General features: G+C 43.9%; 1 protein-coding gene across 3 annotated transcripts in view; it reads left to right on the plus strand.

Moving 5' to 3' along the window:
* Positions 1 to 13,576, plus strand: part of FBXO28 (F-box protein 28) — a 30,768-nt gene extending 17,192 nt beyond the window's left edge. For 2 of the 3 annotated variants that reach the window (XM_023248109.2, XM_045048476.1), the window contains exons 4-5: positions 6,507 to 6,702; positions 8,953 to 13,576. In XM_023248109.2, coding sequence (XP_023103877.1) covers positions 6,507 to 6,702; positions 8,953 to 9,347 — 591 coding nt within the window. In that variant the 3' untranslated portion in view covers positions 9,348 to 13,576. Of the gene's footprint in view, positions 1 to 6,506; positions 6,703 to 7,482; positions 7,988 to 8,952 lie in introns of those variants that run through there. The other variant, XM_023248110.2, reaches the window with a different exon arrangement.
* The last annotated feature ends 8,313 nt before the right edge of the window (positions 13,577 to 21,889 follow it).

A 21,889-nucleotide genomic window follows, 5' to 3' on the forward strand; every position in this document is an offset into this window, starting at 1 on the left:
GTCCAGATCTGTTTTATAGGCCTTAACACTGAAGTGTTCTGGGAAGTCCATTGAACCAGCATAGGTTGTCCCCTACAGTCTCCTGGGTTTTTTTTTGCATGTCTCAATGTTAAGAATATGGATATTTAAGAAACATCTTACAGTTTTCATAACCTCAAAACCGATTCAGCCGATCGTCACCAAGCAGAGTGGAGTAGTTTGTGCTAAGTGCACGTGGCCTGCAGAGCCGAAGCTGGTCGGTGTCTGGCCTTTACCGATGTCTCCGGTCTTGGTTCTGAATGACCAGGATCACAGAATTGGAATGCTGGTCTTCGCTATCTGAATGAATAAGGTCAGATCCAGATGAGTCCTGCTGGTTTTTGCAAGTTTTTGTTGACTTTTCGCTCCGTTTCTATAGCAGAACAGCAGCCGAGGCAGCCACGGCCGAGAAAGCTTGCGGTTTTCAGGTGCAGTAGGCCCTGGGCACCTTTCTGCGCCCCCCGCGGGAGAGCAGGTGCGAAGGAGCCCGGTGCCCGGCTTCCCCTGGGGTACAGCTGTCCGCCCGGCCCTGTCCCCAGCCGTTGCCCTCCTCTTACATTCGCGAACCACTTGGGATTCGCAGAGCGCTCGTCTGTGCACGGACTCATGTTCCGGTGGGAAGAGAACCACGGCCTGGCGAGCGTGCAGGGAGTGTGCAGGTGTGGCAAAAGCTACACTCGAGCCTTCTGATTTCCCGGTTGTGTTCTTTACCATTTTCTCCCATTTTTTCTTAGTAGTGCCCGTGCCCTCACAGAAACGCACCCTGACTACTCCTCCTCCTGTAAACCTGACAGACAACCCCACCAGAAAACACAAACGAGTTTTGTTCTTCTTATCGCGCTTAACTCATCTCGGGTTATTTTGTTTCTTAAAAGTGCCATCTTGGGGCGCCTGGGGGGCGCAGTCGGTTAAGCGTCCGACTTCAGCCAGGTCACGATCTCGCGGTCCGTGAGTTCGAGCCCCGCGTCGGGCTCTGGGCTGATGGCTCGGAGCCTGGAGCCTGCTTCCGATTCTGTGTCTCCCTCTCTCTCTGCCCCTCCCCCGTTCATGCTCTGTCTCTCTCTGTCCCAAAAATAAATAAACGTTGAAAAAAAAAAAATTAAAAAAAAAAAAAGTGCCATCTTGGGGCGCCTGGGTGACTGTTGGTTCAGCGTCCGACTCTTGACTTCAGCTCAGGTCATGATCTCACAGTTTGTGGGTTTGATCCCCCCTGCTTGGGATTCTCTCCCTCTCCGCCCTTTCCCCACTTGCACTTTCTCTCTCAAAAATTAAAAATTAAAAAGAAAAGTTCAGGAGTTTTCATACTTTATAAGGGAACTCATTTCTCTGGTTTGTATAGAACATATGCACTTCGTTAGAATTCAGGTCTATAGTAAGCAGTTCATTCGCAAATTACTCTTTCATGAGCTACTTAAGTGAATCTGGGTCATATCAACATTGCAGTTTAAATGAGAACACTTGATTTATATCAGAGTTTTGGGATTTTACACTAACGGCTGAAAAAAAGCTTTGTTAAAATTATTCTCGAAAGAGCAGATTTACTCTTTACATCAAATGGTAGGTCCAGGATGGCAGACTGAATACATGTTTACCTCTGACCCGTCCCAAAGCTTGCTCAGATAGCGAAGGAGCTAATTTTAAAGAGGAAGAAAAGACCGAGACCCGTGAGAGCGAGGTCAGGAGAGCGGAGCACCAGCAGTCTGGGAGCTGGAAAGTACACGAACCGGTGGCAGCAGGCCTGGCAGAGCGGAGGAGTTTAAACCCTAGCTGGGCAGTGGGGAGCCGGGAGGCAGCGCTGTCTGCACAGCCAGCCTCTGGAAAGCTCCAGGCATCGGCGACAGTGGGGCTGACACGGGAGGCTGGGTTGCCAGTCTATATATTTTTTTTTTTTTAATTTTTTTTTCCAACGTTTATTTATTTTTGGGACAGAGAGAGACAGAGCATGAATGGGGGAGGGGCAGAGAGAGAGGGAGACACAGAATCGGAAACAGGCTCCAGGCTCTGAGCCGTCAGCCCAGAGCCCGACGCGGGGCTCGAACTCACGGACCGCGAGATCGTGACCTGGCTGAAGTCGGACGCTTAACCGACTGCGCCACCCAGGCGCCCAAGTCTATATTTAAAAATGATTTAGGGGCTGCTGGGGGCCTCAGTTAAGTGTCTGACTCTTGGTCTCAGCTCAGGTCACGAGCTCAAATTAAGCCCCAGTCGGTCTCTGAGCTGACAGCGTGGAACCAGCTTGGGATTCTCTCTCTCCCTCTCTGCCCCTCCCCCGCTCGCACACTCTTGCTCTCTCTTTCTAAAAAATATAAGATAAAAATAAAAGTGATTTCAGCCTACAGGTCCCTTCTCCAACTCCTCACAGCTAGGTCATTGCCTTTCTACTGAGCGAAAAACCAGGTCTGACGGAAGGGGGTTAAGATGGCGTCTCTGGACGGGGACGATACTGGTAACGGCGTTAGGAGAAAATCTCTAAAGAGTTCAGAGCAGTTGGGAGTTTGCCACTGTCCTCCCTGGGGAGAGATCCGCAAAGTTTTCCTGTAAAAGGCCAGGCGGTACGTGTTTCTGGCTTTGCGGGCCACATGGTCTGTCACAGCTCCTCCTGTCTGGGGAACAGCCGTGTATGACACTCGGCGAGGACACGTGTGTGCTTGTGTTCCCGTGAGACCGCTGCGGGTCCACCAGGGCCGCAGCTGCCCACCCCAACCGCTCTGTTGGTCCCCCGTTCATCTTCTCTCAGAACTGAGAGCTGGCAGATACCGGGCTTACCCCCGTGTACGGTTTTCAAGCCTTCTGACCTGGAAGTCCCACTTCGTACAGTAAGTTCATGGTCCGTGTTGGCAGTTGACACATGCTGAGGCACACAAGTGAGCGGAGGCCAGCTAACCGTTCTGGGACATGGAAGGAGAAAGACAGGGACAAGTCCCTGTTCTTAAGCATTACTAGGGGCCCCGGAAACACTTCTGATGAAACATGCTGGTTCCCCAAAGTCAGGATTTTCAGTGTAAGTGACCATGCGAGGTCATGAGTCTAGATTTCCCCCGAACAAACTTCAAATCTATGTACTAGGTTTTGTTGGTTTGTTTTTAGTGTTTTGGCCGGAGAGGCGGCGGGGGACTGGTGAGGTAGCATTTTTTAATCTCTTCTCATTTTGGTAACTTCTTGTCTCGATGCAGTTTCACATTCACACAGAAATTGCAGGAATCGCACACTGAGCTCCTGTGTGTCTCTTTTCCACATCCAGCAATTGTTTACTGTTTGTCCGTCCCGTTTGTTTCACTCTCTCTCTGAATCTGGCTTTTTTTTCTGAAAATAGTGGAGATACTGTGATCCTTTATTCTGAAATATTTCCATGTATTTCCTGAGAAAGCACATCTCTCTTACTGAGCAGCACAGTCATCAAAATCAGGAAATGTAACCTTGATAAGGTAACACTTCCCCGACAGCCCACATTCAGATTTCATCCCTGATCCAGCGATAACCCTCCCTGCTGCTTTTTCTCCATCCAGAACCCAGCCTGGGGTCACGCGTAGACTTTACCTCCTTAATGTCCCCCCTGGGACAGTAGTGTCCGCCCCCCCCCCCCCATGGGAGTAGTCCCCTGTGCTGCTTCTGTGTTGTCTCGATCTTCACCTTTTTGAAGAACACGGGTCCCTTGTTTTGAGAAATAGCCTTTAATTTGAGTTTATCGAATGTTTCCAGAATGTTGTTTTTTTTTGTTTCTTTTATAATTGATTTTAACATGAAGACACTCTTAAAAATCAGTGTTATTTAGGAGCATTTCTTCCCTTTACTGTACGTGTCCCAAAATAAATATAAACAGTCCCCGAGCCTTTACATTGAAAAAAGAAGAGGGGGTGCCTGGTGGGCTCAGTCGGTTAAGGTCTGACTCTTGATTTTGGCTCAGGTCACGATCTCCCGGTTCGTGAGTTCAAGCCCTGTGTCACGCTTTACGCTGTCAGTGCGGAGCCTATTTGGGATTCTGTCTCTCCCTGTCTCTCTGCCCCTCCCCTGCTCATGCTCTCTCAAAATAAATAAACTTTAAAAAAGAAAGAAAGAAAAAAAGAAGAATCAGTCTGTTCTCACGTTGACTTTTGTGGCCACCCCACCCGCTGTCTTCGCTGACCAAGGGGTTCCTATGAGCCGTCTGTGTGCTCCGGTCTTAAATGGGAACAGAGAGTAAAGAATCACCAAACTGATACAAAACACAATAAAACAGGGAAAACACCTTTGAGAAAACCATACAAGAATATAAAACTTAAAAAAGAAATTGTGACTAATATTTTTTTTTAATGTTTATTTTTGAGAGAGAGGGACAGAGCACAAGTGAGGAACAGGCAGAGAGAGAGAGGGAGACACAGAATCCGAAGCAGGCTCCAGGCTCTGAGCTGCCACCACAGAGCCTGATGCGGGGCTCAAACCCACGACCTGAGCCAAAGTCGGACGCTTAACCGACTGAGCCCCCCCAGGTGCCTCTGAAACTGACTAGTATTCTAAGAGAAATTTTAAAAGGATACGGTCAAACACATGCCACGTACAAATCTTCAGAGAATTTTAAATGCACTTCAGATTTTAAACTATGAACAAAAATGTTTGATTAAAGGGGTAGAAGGGAAAAAGATCTCAAGTACAAAAAGATGGAAAGTGAGAAAAAATGACACATGAGGTTCAGTTTTCTGATAGGAACTTTGCTGAACAGTGGATTAAACAAGATAGAAATTCTCCCTCACTCACAAGAGTCTGAAGACTTAAATCGTGTCCATAATATGTCATTTACTGCTGTGCCAGTGGAAACATGAGCATGACTGGATTCTCCCAAAACCAGTATTATGCTATATGTTAACTAGAATTTAAATAAAAATTTGAAAACAAATGAAGTAAACATGAGCACGACACAGTGAGCTGCGTGTTCTAAAAATATGGTGGTCCCTCACCATATCTGGTATGTATCCTACTTTTAAAATATTTTCATTATTTTTATCATCTCACGCTCAGGTAGGACTCAGCATGTGGCACATTTGAAAGCTGTAGAAACAGCCAGTAAGAGTTTAAGCGACCGGGGGCGCCTGGCTGGCTCGGTCAGTGGAGCACATGACTCTTAACTTCAGGGTCGTGAATTTGAGCCCCACGTTGGGTGTAGAGATTACTAGAAAAAGAAAAAGAAGATTGAAGGAATGATCTGCTGAGAAGTAGAAAATCAAAAGTTACTAAAATAAGAGAGTTTAAGTGACCAACCTGTGGCCTGTGATCTCTCCAGGAGACCTCAAGACTCATTCCGCCATTACATTCTTGCTGCTAAAGTAATTAAACCCAATTAGAAAGTGAAATATTGTGAAAATTGGGTAAATACCGTGTTTTCTTAATAAGTGCCATTGCAGCCACTGGTAACCGAATGGGAGAAGCGTTGTGGGGCCGGCGTGCCATGGTCATTCCTCCTTCATCTTGTCCTTTGCATATAATTTTTGGAAAGAGAATATTCTTAATTTTACTGAAAACATGAATTATCCCACTCGACTAAAATAATCTGTATGTAGTAAAAGTTAGAAATGTTACCTTTTTTAATGGATCTTTATTCACTTATTTTTTTAAATTTTTTAATATTTATTTTTGAGAGAGAACGAGTGGGGGAGGGGCAGGGAGAAAGAAAGAGAATCCGAAGCAGGCTCCACACTGTCAGCACAGAGCCTGATGTAGGGCTCGAACTCACTTGTGAGATCATAACCTGAGCCGAAGTCAGATGCTTAACCGACTGAGCCCCTCAGGCACCCCCAGAGTTTACTTTCCCTAATGGAAGACTTGAGCAAATGGAAAGAGATAGCTCGTGTTCACGATATATTTAAAAGCCCACGTACACTAAAGAGAATATGGTACGAATGAGTTGACAGGTGTGATTTATCAGTTCGTTCTAGGGATGAAAGCTGAGGGTGGAAATGCAGGTTCAGCTACGGTTCCAGTAAGAGAATTGGGACCAGGGTGGTCGGAACGGTTTCTCCTCCGTGTTTGCCAGGCCTGTGTGTCCCCCACTGGCAATTCCCCGCGAAGGGAGGAGTCTCTTGCTACCCTTTGGGATCGAGGGAAAGTGGGGTCTGGGGACACCTCATTCCGGTCCACAGCCGGTCTTGCAGAAACAGAACCCAGAGGATCGAGCCCCTGCCGACAGCGAGAGGAAAGGACCATGGGAGGCACTGGGGCCGGGGTGGGAGGTGGTCTGGGGCCCGAGCGAAGCGGCCCGTGCCCCACCCCCACGTGTCGCCCGGTTTCACTGCGGTCTCCTTCAGAACAGGAGCTGTATTTTATTCATGCTCGCTCGGCCCCAGCGCCTGATACGGAGGATCTGTAGAAACGTGCGAATGAAATGCGGGGAGTGTTAGAGCCAGCCCAGCCCTCTGGTCTCTGTGGGGACCGGAGGAGGGGCCGGCCCTTCTCTCCTTACTCGGCCATTGCCTTTTAAAAGCAAACTTGAAAGTGCTAACGAGAACTCTTTACTTTAGGTGATCGACGAGATTTATCGTGTGTTGAGATACGTCAATTCTACCAGAGCCCCTCAGCGAGCTCACGAAGTACTTCAAGAGTTAAGGGATATTTCCTCCATGGCAATGGAGTACTTCGATGAAAAGATCGTCCCAATTCTAAAGAGGAAATTACCAGGATCAGACGTCTCTGGAAGACTCATGGGCTCTCCTCCAGGTATCCTTGTTTATTATATGTTCGGTTTAAAGTAACACGCAGAGTTTTGTAACTCACTTTTCCCCCCCATTTAATCATACATCTTGACCTTTTCTGTGTGTAAATGTGTATCTGTAACATGATCATTAATGATAGATTGATTAGAGACCGTAACTTGTATAACTGATCCACTACTGTTAAGCACATTTGTCTCTAGTTTTTCGGTATTTAAACTACACTTTGAAGAACGATCTCGTGGCTAAATCTTTGTACATATCCATAGCTACTGACTCATAATACATTTGTTAGAATTTCTGGGTGAAGAGCTATAGATATAGGGAGTTTTTTGTTTTTTTGTTTGTTTGTTTCTGACTAGTTAATATCCATTATGCTAAAACAGAATTAAACACACAAGGAAAAAAAACCCAAATTCTTCATGGAATATTCAGGTAATTATTTCAGTCCCCAGGCTGTCTGGCTGCTACTTTAAAAGACAAGGTGCATAAAGGTATTTTAAACACTGTCACTTCTGTGGTAGCTATTTTGCAAAAGTACATCATAGCCTAGAGATTTGTGCCTTTATCTACTGAAAGACCAAATTGTTCAGAATATCTTCAACCCTTGCAAATACTTTAAATCAAGAAAACACTTTCAGTAAGACATTTTGTTTTGTTTGGATTAGTTAGCTCCCTGGAGTACTCAGTGGGGTAATCGAGTGGCTCTCTGTAATTTAATAATAAAGCCTACAGCATCTCAGCGTTAATACGTCAGTTATTTATCGAGTACCTGTTATGCGCACAGCACTGTACTGTGTCCTGTGGAGACTAAAAGGAAGTGTAATACGTGGTGTCTGCTCTCGAGGATCTTACTATGTCCCCAGGTAAGATATATGCAGACTCAAAATGAAATTATCACCGGCAAGAGAGATATTTTAAAGAAGTGTCCATTTAAATGCCAGACAATTAGGACAGACAGAATCTTAAGGAAGATAGAGTCATTGTTGACTGGTCTGATTGAGAGTTCACAAGAGGTAAGGATCGATCGAAGCCTCGATGTGGTTCGTGGAAATCAGATAAAGGTAAGCAGAGAGAGGAGGAGGAGGGATGTGTCAGTCGAGGAAAATATCCTGCTTGTGTGTGTGTGCAGGAGAAAGAGAGATGAATGCAGGGTATGAATAGATCCACCATTCTTGTAGAAAACAAGAGGTAACATTTTTTTAAAGGTAGATTATAATAGTGGGTTTTTTTTTTTTTTAAGTTTATTTGTTTATTTTGAGAGAGAGGGACAGAGAGTGTGAGCAGGGATGGGGCCAAGAGAGAGGGAGAAAGAGACAGAAGGAGGGGCAGAGGGAGGGGAGAGAATCCTAGGCAGGCTCCTGTCAGTGTAGAACCCTATCCATGCTGGGCTCAAACTACTGAACTGAGATCATGACCTGAGCAGAAACCAAGAGTCACATGGTTAACAACTGAGCCATCCAGGTGCCCCTAGGATAGTGCTTTTTATGCCGATGTTACATTCTATTCCTAAAACAGAGTGATTCCAGATCCTTCCTGCATGATCATCACGTGTGATGTAGCCCCCCTTTTTTTTAATGGCATCTCTGTTTGGCTGAAGTTGAAGCTTTTACATCTATGTGCACAGAGGACTTACGAACATGATAGGCCTTGGGGCGGACGCCTGGGTGGTTCAGTCGGTTACGTGTCCGACTTCCGCTCAGGTCACGGTCTCATGGCTCATGAGTTCGACCCCCATGTCAGGCTCTGTGCTGACAGCTCAGAGCCTGGAGCTTGCATCAGATTCTGTGTCTCCCTCTCTCTCTGTTCCTCCCCTGCTCACATTCTCTCTCTCTCTCTCAAAAATAAAGATTCTTAAAAAATGTTTTTAAAGAACACGATAGGCCTGTACTTCGAAGTCTAACGTTTGTATTTGCACGTGAGAAATAAGACAGAAAATAATCGTATTCTAATTTTACTACTTTTGTTTTCTTAGTAGGTCTTAAAAACGTTTTATAATACTTAGGACAGGTTTATGTCAGTAAGTGCCCTTCTCCACGTGCTGGCGGTGCGCATCGTGTGGCAGGAACAGGAGGATCAGAAGTCAGATTCCGGTATTGTTAAGTTAACGCAGTAAACCGAGTGGGCTTTCAAGAGGCGATAGCGGGAGTCCTGCTACGATGATACCCCGCTTCAAAATAAGCCTCGTTACTGAAGTGTTGCCAGGAGTGAGACGTTTGAAGTGATTGACTGACCGCTTGAAACTCTCCCTCCACAGTTCCGGGACCTTCTGCGGCCCTCACGACCATGCAGCTCTTCTCCAAGCAAAACCCGTCGCGACAGGAGGTCACCAAGCTCCAGCAGCAGGTGAAGACCAACGGCGCGGGGGTGACTGTGCTCAGGCGGGAGGTGTCGGAGCTGCGCACTAAAGTGCAGGAGCAGCAGAAGCAGCTTCAGGACCAGGACCAGAAGCTGCTGGAACAGACGCAGATCATCGGCGAGCAGAGCGCGCGGCTGGCCGAGCTGGAGCACAAGCTGCGGGAGGTCATGGAGAGCGCCGTCGGGGACGCTGCGGCGTCGGGGCACGGCGAGGAGGCCCCCCGGAAGCGGAAAAAGGCGGCGGAGGCCACGGACTCTCTTAGGAAATCTAAGCGGCTCCGGAACCGGAAGTGAGGCGGGGCGTGCCTGGAGCTGCAGAGGGGGACCAGGCCCGGCAGCGTTGGCGGTGACGACGGTGGCGGGACCGGTGACGCGGACCCGGACGCCCGGTCGGCTTCTCGGGCTTTCGGGACACACCTTCCGCTGGAACCCCCCGGGCCGGGACGCCGCGTCCCCGCCTCCTGGTGGGACCGACGCACAGATTCTTTTTACTTTGCAATAGATTTGTACTAACCAGACCTGCTCTATCATGTCGAGGAGTTCACTTTTTTCTGTGCGGATGGTGTTTAAAGTCGGTTTATTTGTCCTGCGTATATGCACATTACAGAAGGACCTGAAACAAAGTCTGGACAGACTAGAAGTTAAGTCAAATACAGAAAACGTCCTGTTTCACTTGAAAGAAGAGACCTACTTTTTAAATGGACAGTATCTTGTTTAAAAAAAAAAAAAAAGCTGACCTTTTGTTATAAGTGACCTTTGTCTGGAATGTCTGAAAAGTAGTAAATGCTTTTTGGTATTGAAGTAATGGGTAACTAAGACGGACTTCCATAGCGTTGACTGTAGAAGGGGCCTCTACAGTATTGACTATCTATTTTTATAAACTACTGGCAAGGGACTTCTCCAGTTGTTAGATACATGTTTTCAGTTCTCTTTGGGGGCCATGTCCTACATTTGCATGGATGGATGCATGCATCGCCTAGTCAGCTCACTTAAACAGCTCTTGCACTGGTATTGATCTGGAACCTCTGTACTTCTCCACTTTTTAGAGCAGCAGCGGTTTCTTTCAGCGCTTCACGCCCTCCACCCCGGCAGCTCGCCTCTAGGGAGGAATCTGTTAGTCCATTCGCCCTCCGGTCTTACAGGAACGAGAGGGCTCTGAAGCCCATCGCTTTGTCTGTTCTCTGTAGGGTTCAGGTACACTGGCCAAGGCAGAAGCCCAAACTCCAAGACTCTATTGATGTCGGACTCTGGTGACTACAGGTATCCCTTACTCACCACCGTGTGTGCTCACGGAGCCGTGTGGCGATCACCACGGCGGTGAGTAGGGGACCTAGCTGTGGGATGCAGTTTTGCCACTGAAAGGAAGCTCACTGAAGAAAATCGTACAGCGAGAAAGCATTTTGATCATTTCGTTTCTGGGGGATGACCCGAGGGAAGCTTCTAAATATTAATTTCAGGCTTTCCTTATCCTACAACTTTAAACAAAAGCTTTAATTTTCGTTTGCACTCCTGTTTTGAGCGTGTAACTGGAAAAGCATGTCTTGCACTGTTCACCCTTCTAAGCGGTCACTTTAACAACCTCCAAATTGTGTGCGGTGGTTATTTCCCCCAGTTGTATATTTTTGAGACGTTTCACCTCTTCCTGTCCTAGATTTATTTTAATGTACTAAATTATGTAGTTATTATTTGACTGGTGAGTTCTTTTAAACAACTGTTGCCGTGGGCTTCAGTTATTTAAAATAAGTTTAGGTGTAATATAGAAAACTGTCCCTTTCCAGGTGGGAGTCTGACACCTGCATAAAACCTAAGGATTTGGTAAGTCCCTTAGTTGAATAAAAGCACAAGGTTACCACCCTTTTTATCCGTCCAACACGACATGGTTATGCATCCTTTAACCTCACCAAGTGGAACTTTTTCTTATCCATTTTTAATATTGTCCTTACAGAATACTGTCCTTAGATTTTGGTCCATTCTATGTCTGACTTGGAAACTCCATTGACAATGTTGTGTGTTTGCAATGAAACACCATAACATCCAAGTGTTACATGGTTTGTTGGGAAGGTAATTTTAAAATAAAACAATTTCCAAAAAACATTTGTCAGCCAAGGTCATCCATAAAAGTCCCCGTCTGGAACTCATTTTCTCAGCAGGTCTCGTTTTTGTAATCCTAGGATTTAGCCATATTGTCCTAACTTTGGAGCAGGCCCACCGGATACTCCATGGCCTTTACTAGTCTGCTTTCCTGGTAATAGGAAGACTCTTTAAAGTAACATGTTTACAGGTTTACAAAGTCGGATCCTGATGCATCAAAGGATAGAACCTCAGATGATCAACAGTTGTTGTTTCAACTTTTCCAGGTTCCTTTGTAAACCACATCTAGATACCCTAAATGTATGTGTAGTCTTCCATTAGTTAACATGAGTGTGTGGCTTCCATAACAGGCATTCACACTATCAGAAGGTAGATTTTTCTGTTTCAAAATCCACATTTCCAGAGGACACGCTTGTAACCACGTGTCACGAGGTCAGTGCCCGTAGCGGTCGGGGATGAAGCACAGCACATTCATCAGCGGTTTGTTTAAGGCTTAAATCTGGCCGAAGATCTCTCGCTGAAAAGCACGTTAGGATAGCGCCTTGACCGGTTTGATGGCTGTTGTACTTGCTTTTGGGTAGCAGTATTCAAGGTTCGGCAGATGACAAATTATTGGCATCAGCTAAAACTGCCACGTGGCGGCAGGAAAGGTGTAGATGATCCTCCCGCGCTGGAGCGGCCTCGCCCCGTGTCAGACGGCAGGCGCTTCGGCGCTGCGTGTGAGTTGTGTTGTCCTGGGACCGCACTTCACGAATCACCCTCGGCTGCTTTTCAGGGGAGGCTTCTCGATCGTAATGGGTCGCGCCCGCTTGTAAACTGGGCAAGGTGAGCGCCATAGACACAGACACGTGTGGGAAGGCGGAAGAAGGCAGTGACGGGGACTTGCCCCTGCCTCACCCTAACGGAGCCATAATCTGAAAGATGGATTATTTCAGAACCCAAGGTCACAGAACCTGCTGCTTTTCAGTTCCTCTTTTATGTTCAGAGCCTGGAAATAATGAGGCAAACGCAGATGTGGTCAGAGTAATTAATCACACTGTTTTAAAAACTGTTGGGTGCCATCTGGTCTAAAGCCACTGGTTTTGGAAGCAGCTTTTTTTTTTTCTTTTTTTTTTTTTTGGGTAAAACGTGTTTTTTGGAGTACTGAACTTTACAGGGGCTTGCCTTAATCTCTAGTAGTTTCAAGATGTATGCGCTGTTATTCTACTTGTTAAAATGTTAAAATGTTCTATGTAGCCCCGAAGGTGGGTAAAACAGTATAAGTAATGCCTAAATAAATAAGCTAAAGGTGTCACTACAGCTGAATTTTTTTTAGAAGAAATGGACACATGAACATAGGTTATGTGTAATAAACAAAAATTATGGCACCTGAAGATTGCACTATTTTACGCATTATTTTATATGCCACGTCATAGCCCGCACTTTAATCTCCAAAGAAACGATGTATGATGTCCCAGTTGTTCCTTATTACTAATAACCTTTTTCCTAAGACAGGGCACTTAACTCTATTTTCCTGAAATAGTTTCTTGGAGGTGGATTCTTTTCTTGAGTTCTCTATTTCCTTAGCCATAATATTTTCTAGGATCTAGGAACTCCCTATCTTGTCTATTTCCAACAGTATATAATTTTAATTTAATGTGATGTAAAATCTCATACTTGGTGATCAGCACACTCTTACGTCCTGCCCTAGCAGTGAGTACCCATTTGTTAGTATTTACCAAACCCTCTAAAAATACCACGCAAGTACGATTTGAAGCCAAGAATAAAGGCATTCTGAAAGGAGCGTCCTCTGTGATGCAGTCTCTTGGAAATGACTATTTCTAATCTATAATATAAAGTCCCAATTCGATAATGCCATCCAAGTTCTTGAGATCAGAGTCCCTTTAGCCCGTGAAAGGTTAATTAGTAGGTTAAGACGCCTCTGAGATAACAAACATCTGTAGCCTGCCGTCTGAGGTCGAATCTTTTCAAAAAATACTAACATAAAAAATGAAGCTAGCAATTAGTTGACTGCTGCTTACCGTTTTATTTTTAATAGCAGTCCATTGTATTCGTGGTAAGTACGATAGGCTTAAGTAATGTCGGCCTTTTCCAGCTTCCCAAGAATCTGTTAAGTTCCTAAAATTCAAAAGTTAAATCCAAATTTTTCCTCTTGTGTCTGAAGAGAATGATGAGATTTACACGCTTACTGGTGATTTATTAGGTCCACTGCCAAAGTGTGTGGTCCATATTCAAAGCTATTACCAAAAGTTGAGAAGTGTTTAAAATTCCTTTATGTGGTACCGTGTCTGTTTACTTATGCTCATGAGCAACAATAAATTACTAGTTTACCTTCTGGAATTTTAATTGTTATAACCGAATTCAATTATTGGAAGTGAAAAGCACCTCCCGGTCACACAACAGGGTACGTAAATAAATGTGTTGTAACCAGTGCTACTTGTTTTCTTTGTATTTCATGCACAAAAGGTTGTGGAGCTCTGCTTCCAACAAGCTATATTCCTAGCTATCGCGTCCAGAAGGACTGCTGTGTGTATGTTTTCCGTATGTTCCTACAGGCTTCACAACTACCTTTGAAAGCAGGGTTTACTCTAGCTGCAGAAGCTAAACACAGGGTAGGCAGCATATCTCCGGGATCATACGAGCAAGTGCCTGAGTGGGATTTGAACACAGACCTGCCTGCCTCCAAAGCTCAGATACTTCCTGCTACACTCTACTACATTCTGAAGCAGCTGGGAGCTTTGAGACTCTAGATTACGTTAACTCTTAAGTTTAATAATAAGTATATATAGATGAACATTCTATACGGCTACTAGAAGCAGCCAGTGGGGGCGCCTGGGTGGCTCAGTCGGTAAAGCGTCCGACTTCAGCTCAGGTCACCATCTCGCGGTCCGTGGGTTCGAGCCCCGCATCAGGCTCTGGGCTGATGGCTCGGAGCCTGGAGCCTGTTTCCAATTCTGTGTCTCCCTCTCTCTCTGCCCCTCCCCCGTTCATGCTCTGTCTCTCTCTGTCCCAAAAAATAAATAAAAAACGTTGAAAAAAAAAAATTTAGAAGCAGCCAGTGGCAAAATCACTAATGGTAAGAGTAACCTACGGAACTTACTATCTCAAAACAGCTGGGCTTGGAGAAGACAACTTTTGTCCTAAAGTTTTTTGGTAATGGGTTCACCCTAGATATACAGGCGAAACATTTTTAAGGCTTCTAGAACCTCTAGTCCTAAGAGGCAGTCCTAACAGTAGATGGGGTCTGAGGCCACTAACACAAGTCCGTAGCTGCCTTACTGTATGTTGCCAAACAATTCAAAAGAGTGATCACCACCAGTTCATTTGCCCTGCCAGGGAAGAATATTCGTCCTCTTTACAAAACTTCCCTCCAGCTCTAAAACTACTCAGAATTTCAATGAAATGAACATATACAAATCACTTTCACAAATTGGATTTCATGAAAATTTAAAAGTTTTGTGCATCAAAAGACCCTACCGACAGAATTAAAAGACAATCCACAAAACGGGACAAAATACTTGCAAGTCATAAGTGGTTAATATCCACAACATATAAAGAACTCCTAAACCCCAGTGATAAAAAACAAAATTAAAACCATGTAAGGACTTGAATAGGCATGTCTCCAAAGAATATGTACAAATGGCCAAGAAGCACATGGAAAGATGCTTATCGCCACCCATTAGGGAAATGCAAATCAAAACAATGAGATACCACCTCACATCCACTATGATGGTTACTATATTTAAAAAACAAAAATCTGGGGCACCTGGGGGCTCAGTCGGTTGAGCATCCGACTTGGCTCAGGTCATGATCTCAGGGTTCATGGGTTCGAGCCCTGTGTTGGGCTCTGTGCTGACAGCTTGGAGCCTGGAGCCTGCTTGGGATTCTGTGTCTTCCTCCATCTCTGCCCCTCCCCCACTCATTCTCTCTGGCTCTCTCTCTCTCAAAAATAAACATAAAAAAAAATAAATGAAGGATGTCTGGGTGGCTCAGTCAGTTAAGTGTCTGACTTCAGCTCAGGACATGATCTCACTGCTGGTGGGTTCGAGCCCCACATCGGGCTCTGTGCTGGCAGCTCGGAGCCTGGAGCCGGCTTCGGATTCTTTGTTTCCCTCTTTCTCTGCCCCTTCCCCCCCATTTCTCTCAAATACAAACATTTAAAAAAATTAAAAACAAAGTATTGGCAAGGATGTAGAGAACTTGGAACTATCCTGTTTTGTTGGCAGTAATGTGAAATGATACAGCTGCTGTGGAAAACAGTGTGGTGAACCTGCAAAAAAATAAAAAATAGGAACTTCTGGATTGGTGAACACGTGGAGATGTGGAGAGGGTCATGTGCCTGGAGGGGGCACAGAATTCCAAGCCCCTTACCCATACCTCACCCTGTGCATCAATTCCATCTGGCTCTTGGTTCATATCCTTTGTCACATCCTTTAATAAGTTGGCAAACATTAAAAAATTAAAAATAGAATTACCACGTGATCCAGCAATTCCGATTCTGGGCATATAAAAGAATCGGAAAGCAGGGGCTTGGAAAGATATTAGCACACCATGTTCATGGAAGCAATTCACAATAGCAAAAATGTGGAAGCAACCCAAGTGCCCACTGACGGATGCATAAGCAAAACATGGTGTATGCACACAATGGAATACTATTCAGCCTTCAAAAGGAAGGAGACTCTGACACCTGCTGTAACATGGATGAACCTCGAGGGCATCGTGCTGAGTGAAATAGCCAGTGACATAGGACAAATACTGTGATTCCACTTACATAAGGTACTTGGATGAGTCAAAATCAGACACAGAAAATAGAATGATGGCTGCCAGAAGCTGGGGAGGGAGTTTCAGTTTTGCAAGATGGAAAGAAACAGTCCTGAAGTTTGGCAGGTGGTGATGGTTGCACAACACGAATGGACTTAATATCACTGAACTGTACACATAAACCATGGTTAAGGTAGTAAATTTATGTTGTGTGTATTTTACCACAGTAAAAAAAATAAGATGTTGGGAATAAAAAAAGCATTGACAGCTATAGATCTCCCTCTAAGTACTGAGTTGCTGCGCCTCATCATGTTTGGTGTTCTGTGTCTTAATTTTCATTCAAAGTTTTTTTCTAATTCTCCTTGCGACTGTGTCTTTGACCCATGGGTTATTTAGGACTGTGTTGTTTAATTCCCACATATATGTGAATTTCCCAAATTTCTTTCTATTTTGACTTTCATTCCATTGCTCAGAAACATTGTATCATTGCAATCCTTTTTACTTTTCAAAGCTTTGTTTATGACCTAAGATGTGGTGTATCCAAGAGGATGTTCCATGTGCATCTGAAAAGAATACATATTCTGCTATTTTTGTATAGAGTGCTCTACAGATACTTTTTAGGTCTAGTGGGTTCATGGAGTTTTCAAGTCTTCTATTCCCGTGTGGATCATGTCTAGTTGTTCTCTCCATTATTCAAGTCTCCAGCTATTACTATTGAACTACTTGTCCCCTCACTTCTATCAGTTTTGCTAGCATTATAAAATGTCCTTTATGTTTCAAGTCTGTTACGTCTGATATTTGCAAAACCACTCCAGCTTTCTTATGGTTGCTGTTTGCATGATATGTCTTTTCCCATTATTTTATTTTCAAGTTATTTGTATCTCTGAATCAGAAGTGTGTCTCTTGTAGTCACTACATACAGATAGTCCCCAACTTAAGATGGTTCGGCTAACGATTTTTCAATGTTATGATGGTGTGAAAGCAATATGCATTCAGTAGTACTTTGAATTTTGAATTTTTATTTTTTTATTTATTTTTTAAGTTTATTTTGAGAGATACAGAGACAGAGTGAGTGGGGGAGGGGTAGAAAGAGAGGGAGAGAGAGAATCCCATGCAGGCTCCACACTGTCAGCACAATAGCTATCAGCACAACCGGACGTGGTACTCAAATCCATGAAACTGTGAGATCGTGACCTGAGCCAAAACCGAGAGTCAGACGTTCAACCAACTCAGCCACCCAGGCGCCCCTTGAATTTTTATTTTTTCCTGTGTGAGGCAACACTGTTTGGTGATGCTTGGAGGCAGCAGTGAGCCACAGCATCCAGGCAGCCATGTGATCATGAGGGTAAACGACTGATACACTTAAGCATCCTGCTTTTCACTTTCAGTACAGTATATTCGATAAGTTATGTGAGATATTCAACACTTTATTATAAAATAGGTTTTGTGTTAGGTGGTTTTGCCCAACTGTAGGCCAGTGTAAGTGTTCTGAGCACATTTAAAGTATGCAGAGCTAAGCTATGATGTTCTGTAGGTTAGGTGTAACCTACAAAAATGTATTTTGACTTAGAGTTCATATTTTTAACTTACTGTGGGTTTATCAGGACACAACCCTATTGAAAGTCAAGGAAGATCTGTAGTTGGAGCTTATTTTTTTATCTAGTCTGTCAATCTCTGCCTTTTGATTTGTTTCTTTAATACATTCACACTTAATGTTATTACTGAGATAGCCAGATTTATCTTTGCTATTTTTACTTTTTGTTTCTTATATGTCTCATGTCTTTCCCCCCCTCTATTCCTCCTCACCACTTTCTTTTGTATGTAGTGAATATTTTCTTGTGTAAAATTTTAATTCCTTTAATGATTTTTTTTCACTACATGTTTTGGTTATGTTCATGGTGGTTGTTCTGGGGCTTACCATATACAACTTACTTATCAGAATATTTCAGGGGCGCCTGGGTGGCACAGTCGGTTAAGCGTCCGACTTCAGCCAGGTCACGATCTCACGGTCCGGGAGTTCGAGCCCCGCGTCGGGCTCTGGGCTGATGGCTCAGAGCCTGGAGCCTGTTTCCGATTCTGTGTCTCCCTCTCTCCCTGCCCCTCCCCCGTTCATGCTCTGTCTCTCTCTGTCCCAAAATAAATAAATAAACGTTGAAAAAAAAAAGAAACACAAGCATTCTTAAAAAAAAAAAAGAATATTTCAAGTTTACTGTAACCTAATTCCAGTGACATGTAAATGTTACTCCTATATAGTTCCATTTCTTTTTCCTCCACTTTGTGCTGTTACCGTTAAACATATTACATCTGTGTATGTTACAGGTCCCAAATACACCATTATAGTTGTTAATTTATATGATTTTATGCCTCAGAAGGAAACTGAGAGGAGAGAAACTGTATATAGAGTTTGTTATACTAGCCTTCTTACTTACCATTTTCATTTCTCTTCATTGGTTTCTGTGGATTTGAGTTACCATCTGGTGTCATTTCCTTGATCCCAGGGAGCTTTGCTGCCATCACATCTTTTGTGCTGTTGTTGTTAAATATTTTATATTTCTATATGCTATAGGGCCAACAATACAATTATATACATATTGCTTTATATGATTGCTTTTTAAAAAACATTTTTATTTTACTTTTTTAAAGTTTATTTATTTATTTTGAGAGAGAGAGAGAAAGAGAGAGCAAGCATGCAAGCGGGGGAGGAGCAAAGAGAAGGAGAGAGAATCCCAAGCACACACTGTTAGTGTGGATCCTGATGTGGGGCTAGAACTCATGGACCGTGAGATCAAGACCTGAGCCAAAACCAAGGGCCAGACGCTTAACCAACTGAGCCGCCCAGGTGCTCCTACACAACTGCTTTTTAAGTCAGGTAAGAGAAGAAAGTAGAAGAAAAAAAGTGTTTATGCCGTCTTTTATACTACTTAGCTTTTCTGATGCTCTTTATGTTTTCACGTGGACTCAAGTTACATTCTGGGGTCACTTACTCTCAGCCTGAAGAACTTCCTTTAGTATTTCTTATCAAATGACTCTTTGAGCAACAAATTCTCTCAGTTTGTGTTTATCTGGAAATGTATTTTACCTTCATATTGGAAAGATAGTTTCGCCAGATGTAAGATTCTTAGTTGCCAGGGTGTTTTCCCCAGTACTTTGAATATGCCATCCCACTGCCTTCTGGTCTCCACTGTTTCTGATGAAGAGTCAGCTGTTAATGCTGTGGAGTCTCCTCGAATGTATTGAGCCACTTCTCTCTTGCTCTTTCCAGATTTTCTCCTTGTCCTTCGGCATTTACCATGATGTGTCTGGGTGTTGATCTCCTGTTTTGTCCATTGAGCTCGTGAGCTTGGAGTCCATTGTACTTCTCGGATGTAATAATGTTTTTCATCAAAATTCTGTAGTTTTCAACTATTCTTTATTTGAAAAATTTTCCTACATTCCCATTACATGTGTATAGATTATCTTGATGTTGTTGTCTCACACTTCTCTTAAGTCTCTATTCTTTATGTATATGTGTGTGTTAAAATGTACATAATTTACCATTTAACCATCTTTAAGTGTATAATTAAGTGGCATTGAGTATATTCACAATGTGGTACAACCATCGCCACTATCCATTTCCAGAACTTTTTTTTTCTTAATTTTTTTTTTCCAACGTTTATTTATTTTTGGACAGAGAGAGACAGAGCATGAACGGGGGACGGGCAGAGAGAGAGGGAGACACAGAATCGGAAACAGGCTCCAGGCTCTGAGCCATCAGCCCGGAGCCTGACGCGGGGCTCGAACTCACGGACCACGAGATCGTGACCTGGCTGAAGTCGGACGCTTAACCGACTGCGCCACCCAGGCGCCCCCCAGGACTTTTTTTTTTGTCACCCCAAGCAGAAACTCTGAATCCATTAAATGATAGCTCCTCTTTCCCTTCTCCCTCCAGCCTTTGTTAATGTCTATTATTTTTTCTTTGTCTATGTCTGGCCAACTTTTATACTTTAACCACAGCAGCTCCCTTTTTATCAGGCTTTCAAGAAGTTGTGGGGGGGGGGGGTGGGGTTGGGAGCAACTATTTAGCTTAAATATATCATTTGAAGAAAATTACTGCCTGGGGAAAAAATAGAAAAATATAAGCCAGGTGGGGATGAGAATGGTGATGAATTTCATTCAAAAGGATTTTTTGAGTAACTCTGTGGTGGGAAATTGTCCAAATTGAAATTTGATATTCAGAACCTGATAGGACAAAGAAGACATACATTCATGCCGATAGGCATATGAAAAGATGTTCAACAGGGGCGCCTGGGTGCCTCAGTAGGTTAAGCGTCCAACTCTTGGTTTCAGCTCAGGTCACGGTTTGTGGGTTTGAGCCCCACATCGGGCTCTGTGCTGACAGTGTGGAGCCTGCCTGGGATTCTCTCTCTCCCTCTCTCCCTGCCCCACCCACACTGTCTCTGTGTCTCTCAAAATAAATAAATAAATAAATAAATAAATAAATAAATAAATAAAACCAAACACACACACACACACACACACACACACAAAGATGCTCAACATCACTCACCATCAGCAAAATGCAAATCAAATCTACCATGGAATCACACCTTACACCTGTCAGAATGGCTATTATTAAAAAAGCTGTTTTCTTGTTTTATTTTGATACTTTTGCAAAAGCATTCCTGCAAAATGCTTCATCTTCAAAGAGATTCATGGAAAGGACTCTGAAAAGTACAAGTTTCTGATAACTTTAAAATCATAAAACTGGGGCGCCTGTGTGGCTTGGTCGGTTAAGCGTCCGACTTTGGCTCAGGTCATGATCTCACGGTCCGTGGGCTCGAGCCCCGCATCGGACTCTGTGCTGACAGCTCAGAGCCTGGAGCCTGCTTCAAATTCTGTGTCTTCTTCTCTCTCTGCCCCTCCCCTGCTCATGCTGTGTCTCTGTCTCAAAAATAAATAAAACATTAAAAAAAAAAAAATCCTCTGAGGCCAGGAAGCCAAGCCGAGGATTTTCATCACATGTTACCTGCAATACTTACAGTTTGGGTGAATTCCTGTCTTCTTGAGACCCCCCCCCCAAAATGCCGAGGTTCCTGGTTCTACCAGGAAGTGACATTCCTAACTTACCTGGTAAGGCTGCCAAGAACCCTATGAACAAGGCTCCAGACCGACTTATCCAAGCAGTTCCCGAAAGCTGTGTGGTCATATCTGAGTTTATGCACCTCTCGCTCAAATATGACATTCCAGTCAAACCCTTGGTAAATAGCCAGTGTTTCCAGTTGTTTCCTGTTACGAAGAGAACAGATTCTTACTGAGCTTATGCAAATAATGAACTATATGGCATATGAAATGAATACTCAAGGGTTTCTGAATTCTGGAGGCATCAGGTATGGAGAAAAGGTAAATATTTCATCTTTATTTACAAAGGTATACTTTACCAAATTGCTGTTAATTCACAAATAGTTTAAGAGAATACATTTCTGGGGCACCTGGGTGGCGCAGTTGGTTAAGTGTCCGACTTCAGCCAGGTCACGATCTCGCGGTCCGTGAGTTCGAGCCCCGCGTTGGGCTCTGGGCTGATGGCTCGGAGCCTGGAGCCTGTTTCCGGTTCTGTGTCTCCCTCTCTCTCTGCCCCTCCCCCGTTCATGCTCTGTCTCTCTCTGTCCCAAAAATAAATAAACATTGAAAAAAAAATTAAAAAAAAAAAGAGAATACATTTCCCTTAAGTCTAGAAAAACAAAACATTAAGGAAGCAGCAGTGTTTAAAACAAAAAGTCACAGAAAAATTACAATTATCTCCATGAGTTTATTCAATCCAATATAATTAGTTCTTGTTCTGCTTGAATCTAGTTTTTCTCTTCTGGAAATTTGTACCCAGTTTAGTTTTATGATTTTATTTAAAAAAAAATTTTTTTTTTAACGTTTATTTATTTTTGAGACAGAGAGAGACAGAGCATGAACGGGGGAGGGTCACAGAGAGAAGGAGACACAGAATCTGAAACAGG

The sequence above is a fragment of the Felis catus genome, chromosome F1 (assembly GCF_018350175.1).
Source record: "Felis catus isolate Fca126 chromosome F1, F.catus_Fca126_mat1.0, whole genome shotgun sequence".
Classification (NCBI taxonomy): domain Eukaryota; kingdom Metazoa; phylum Chordata; class Mammalia; order Carnivora; family Felidae; genus Felis; species Felis catus.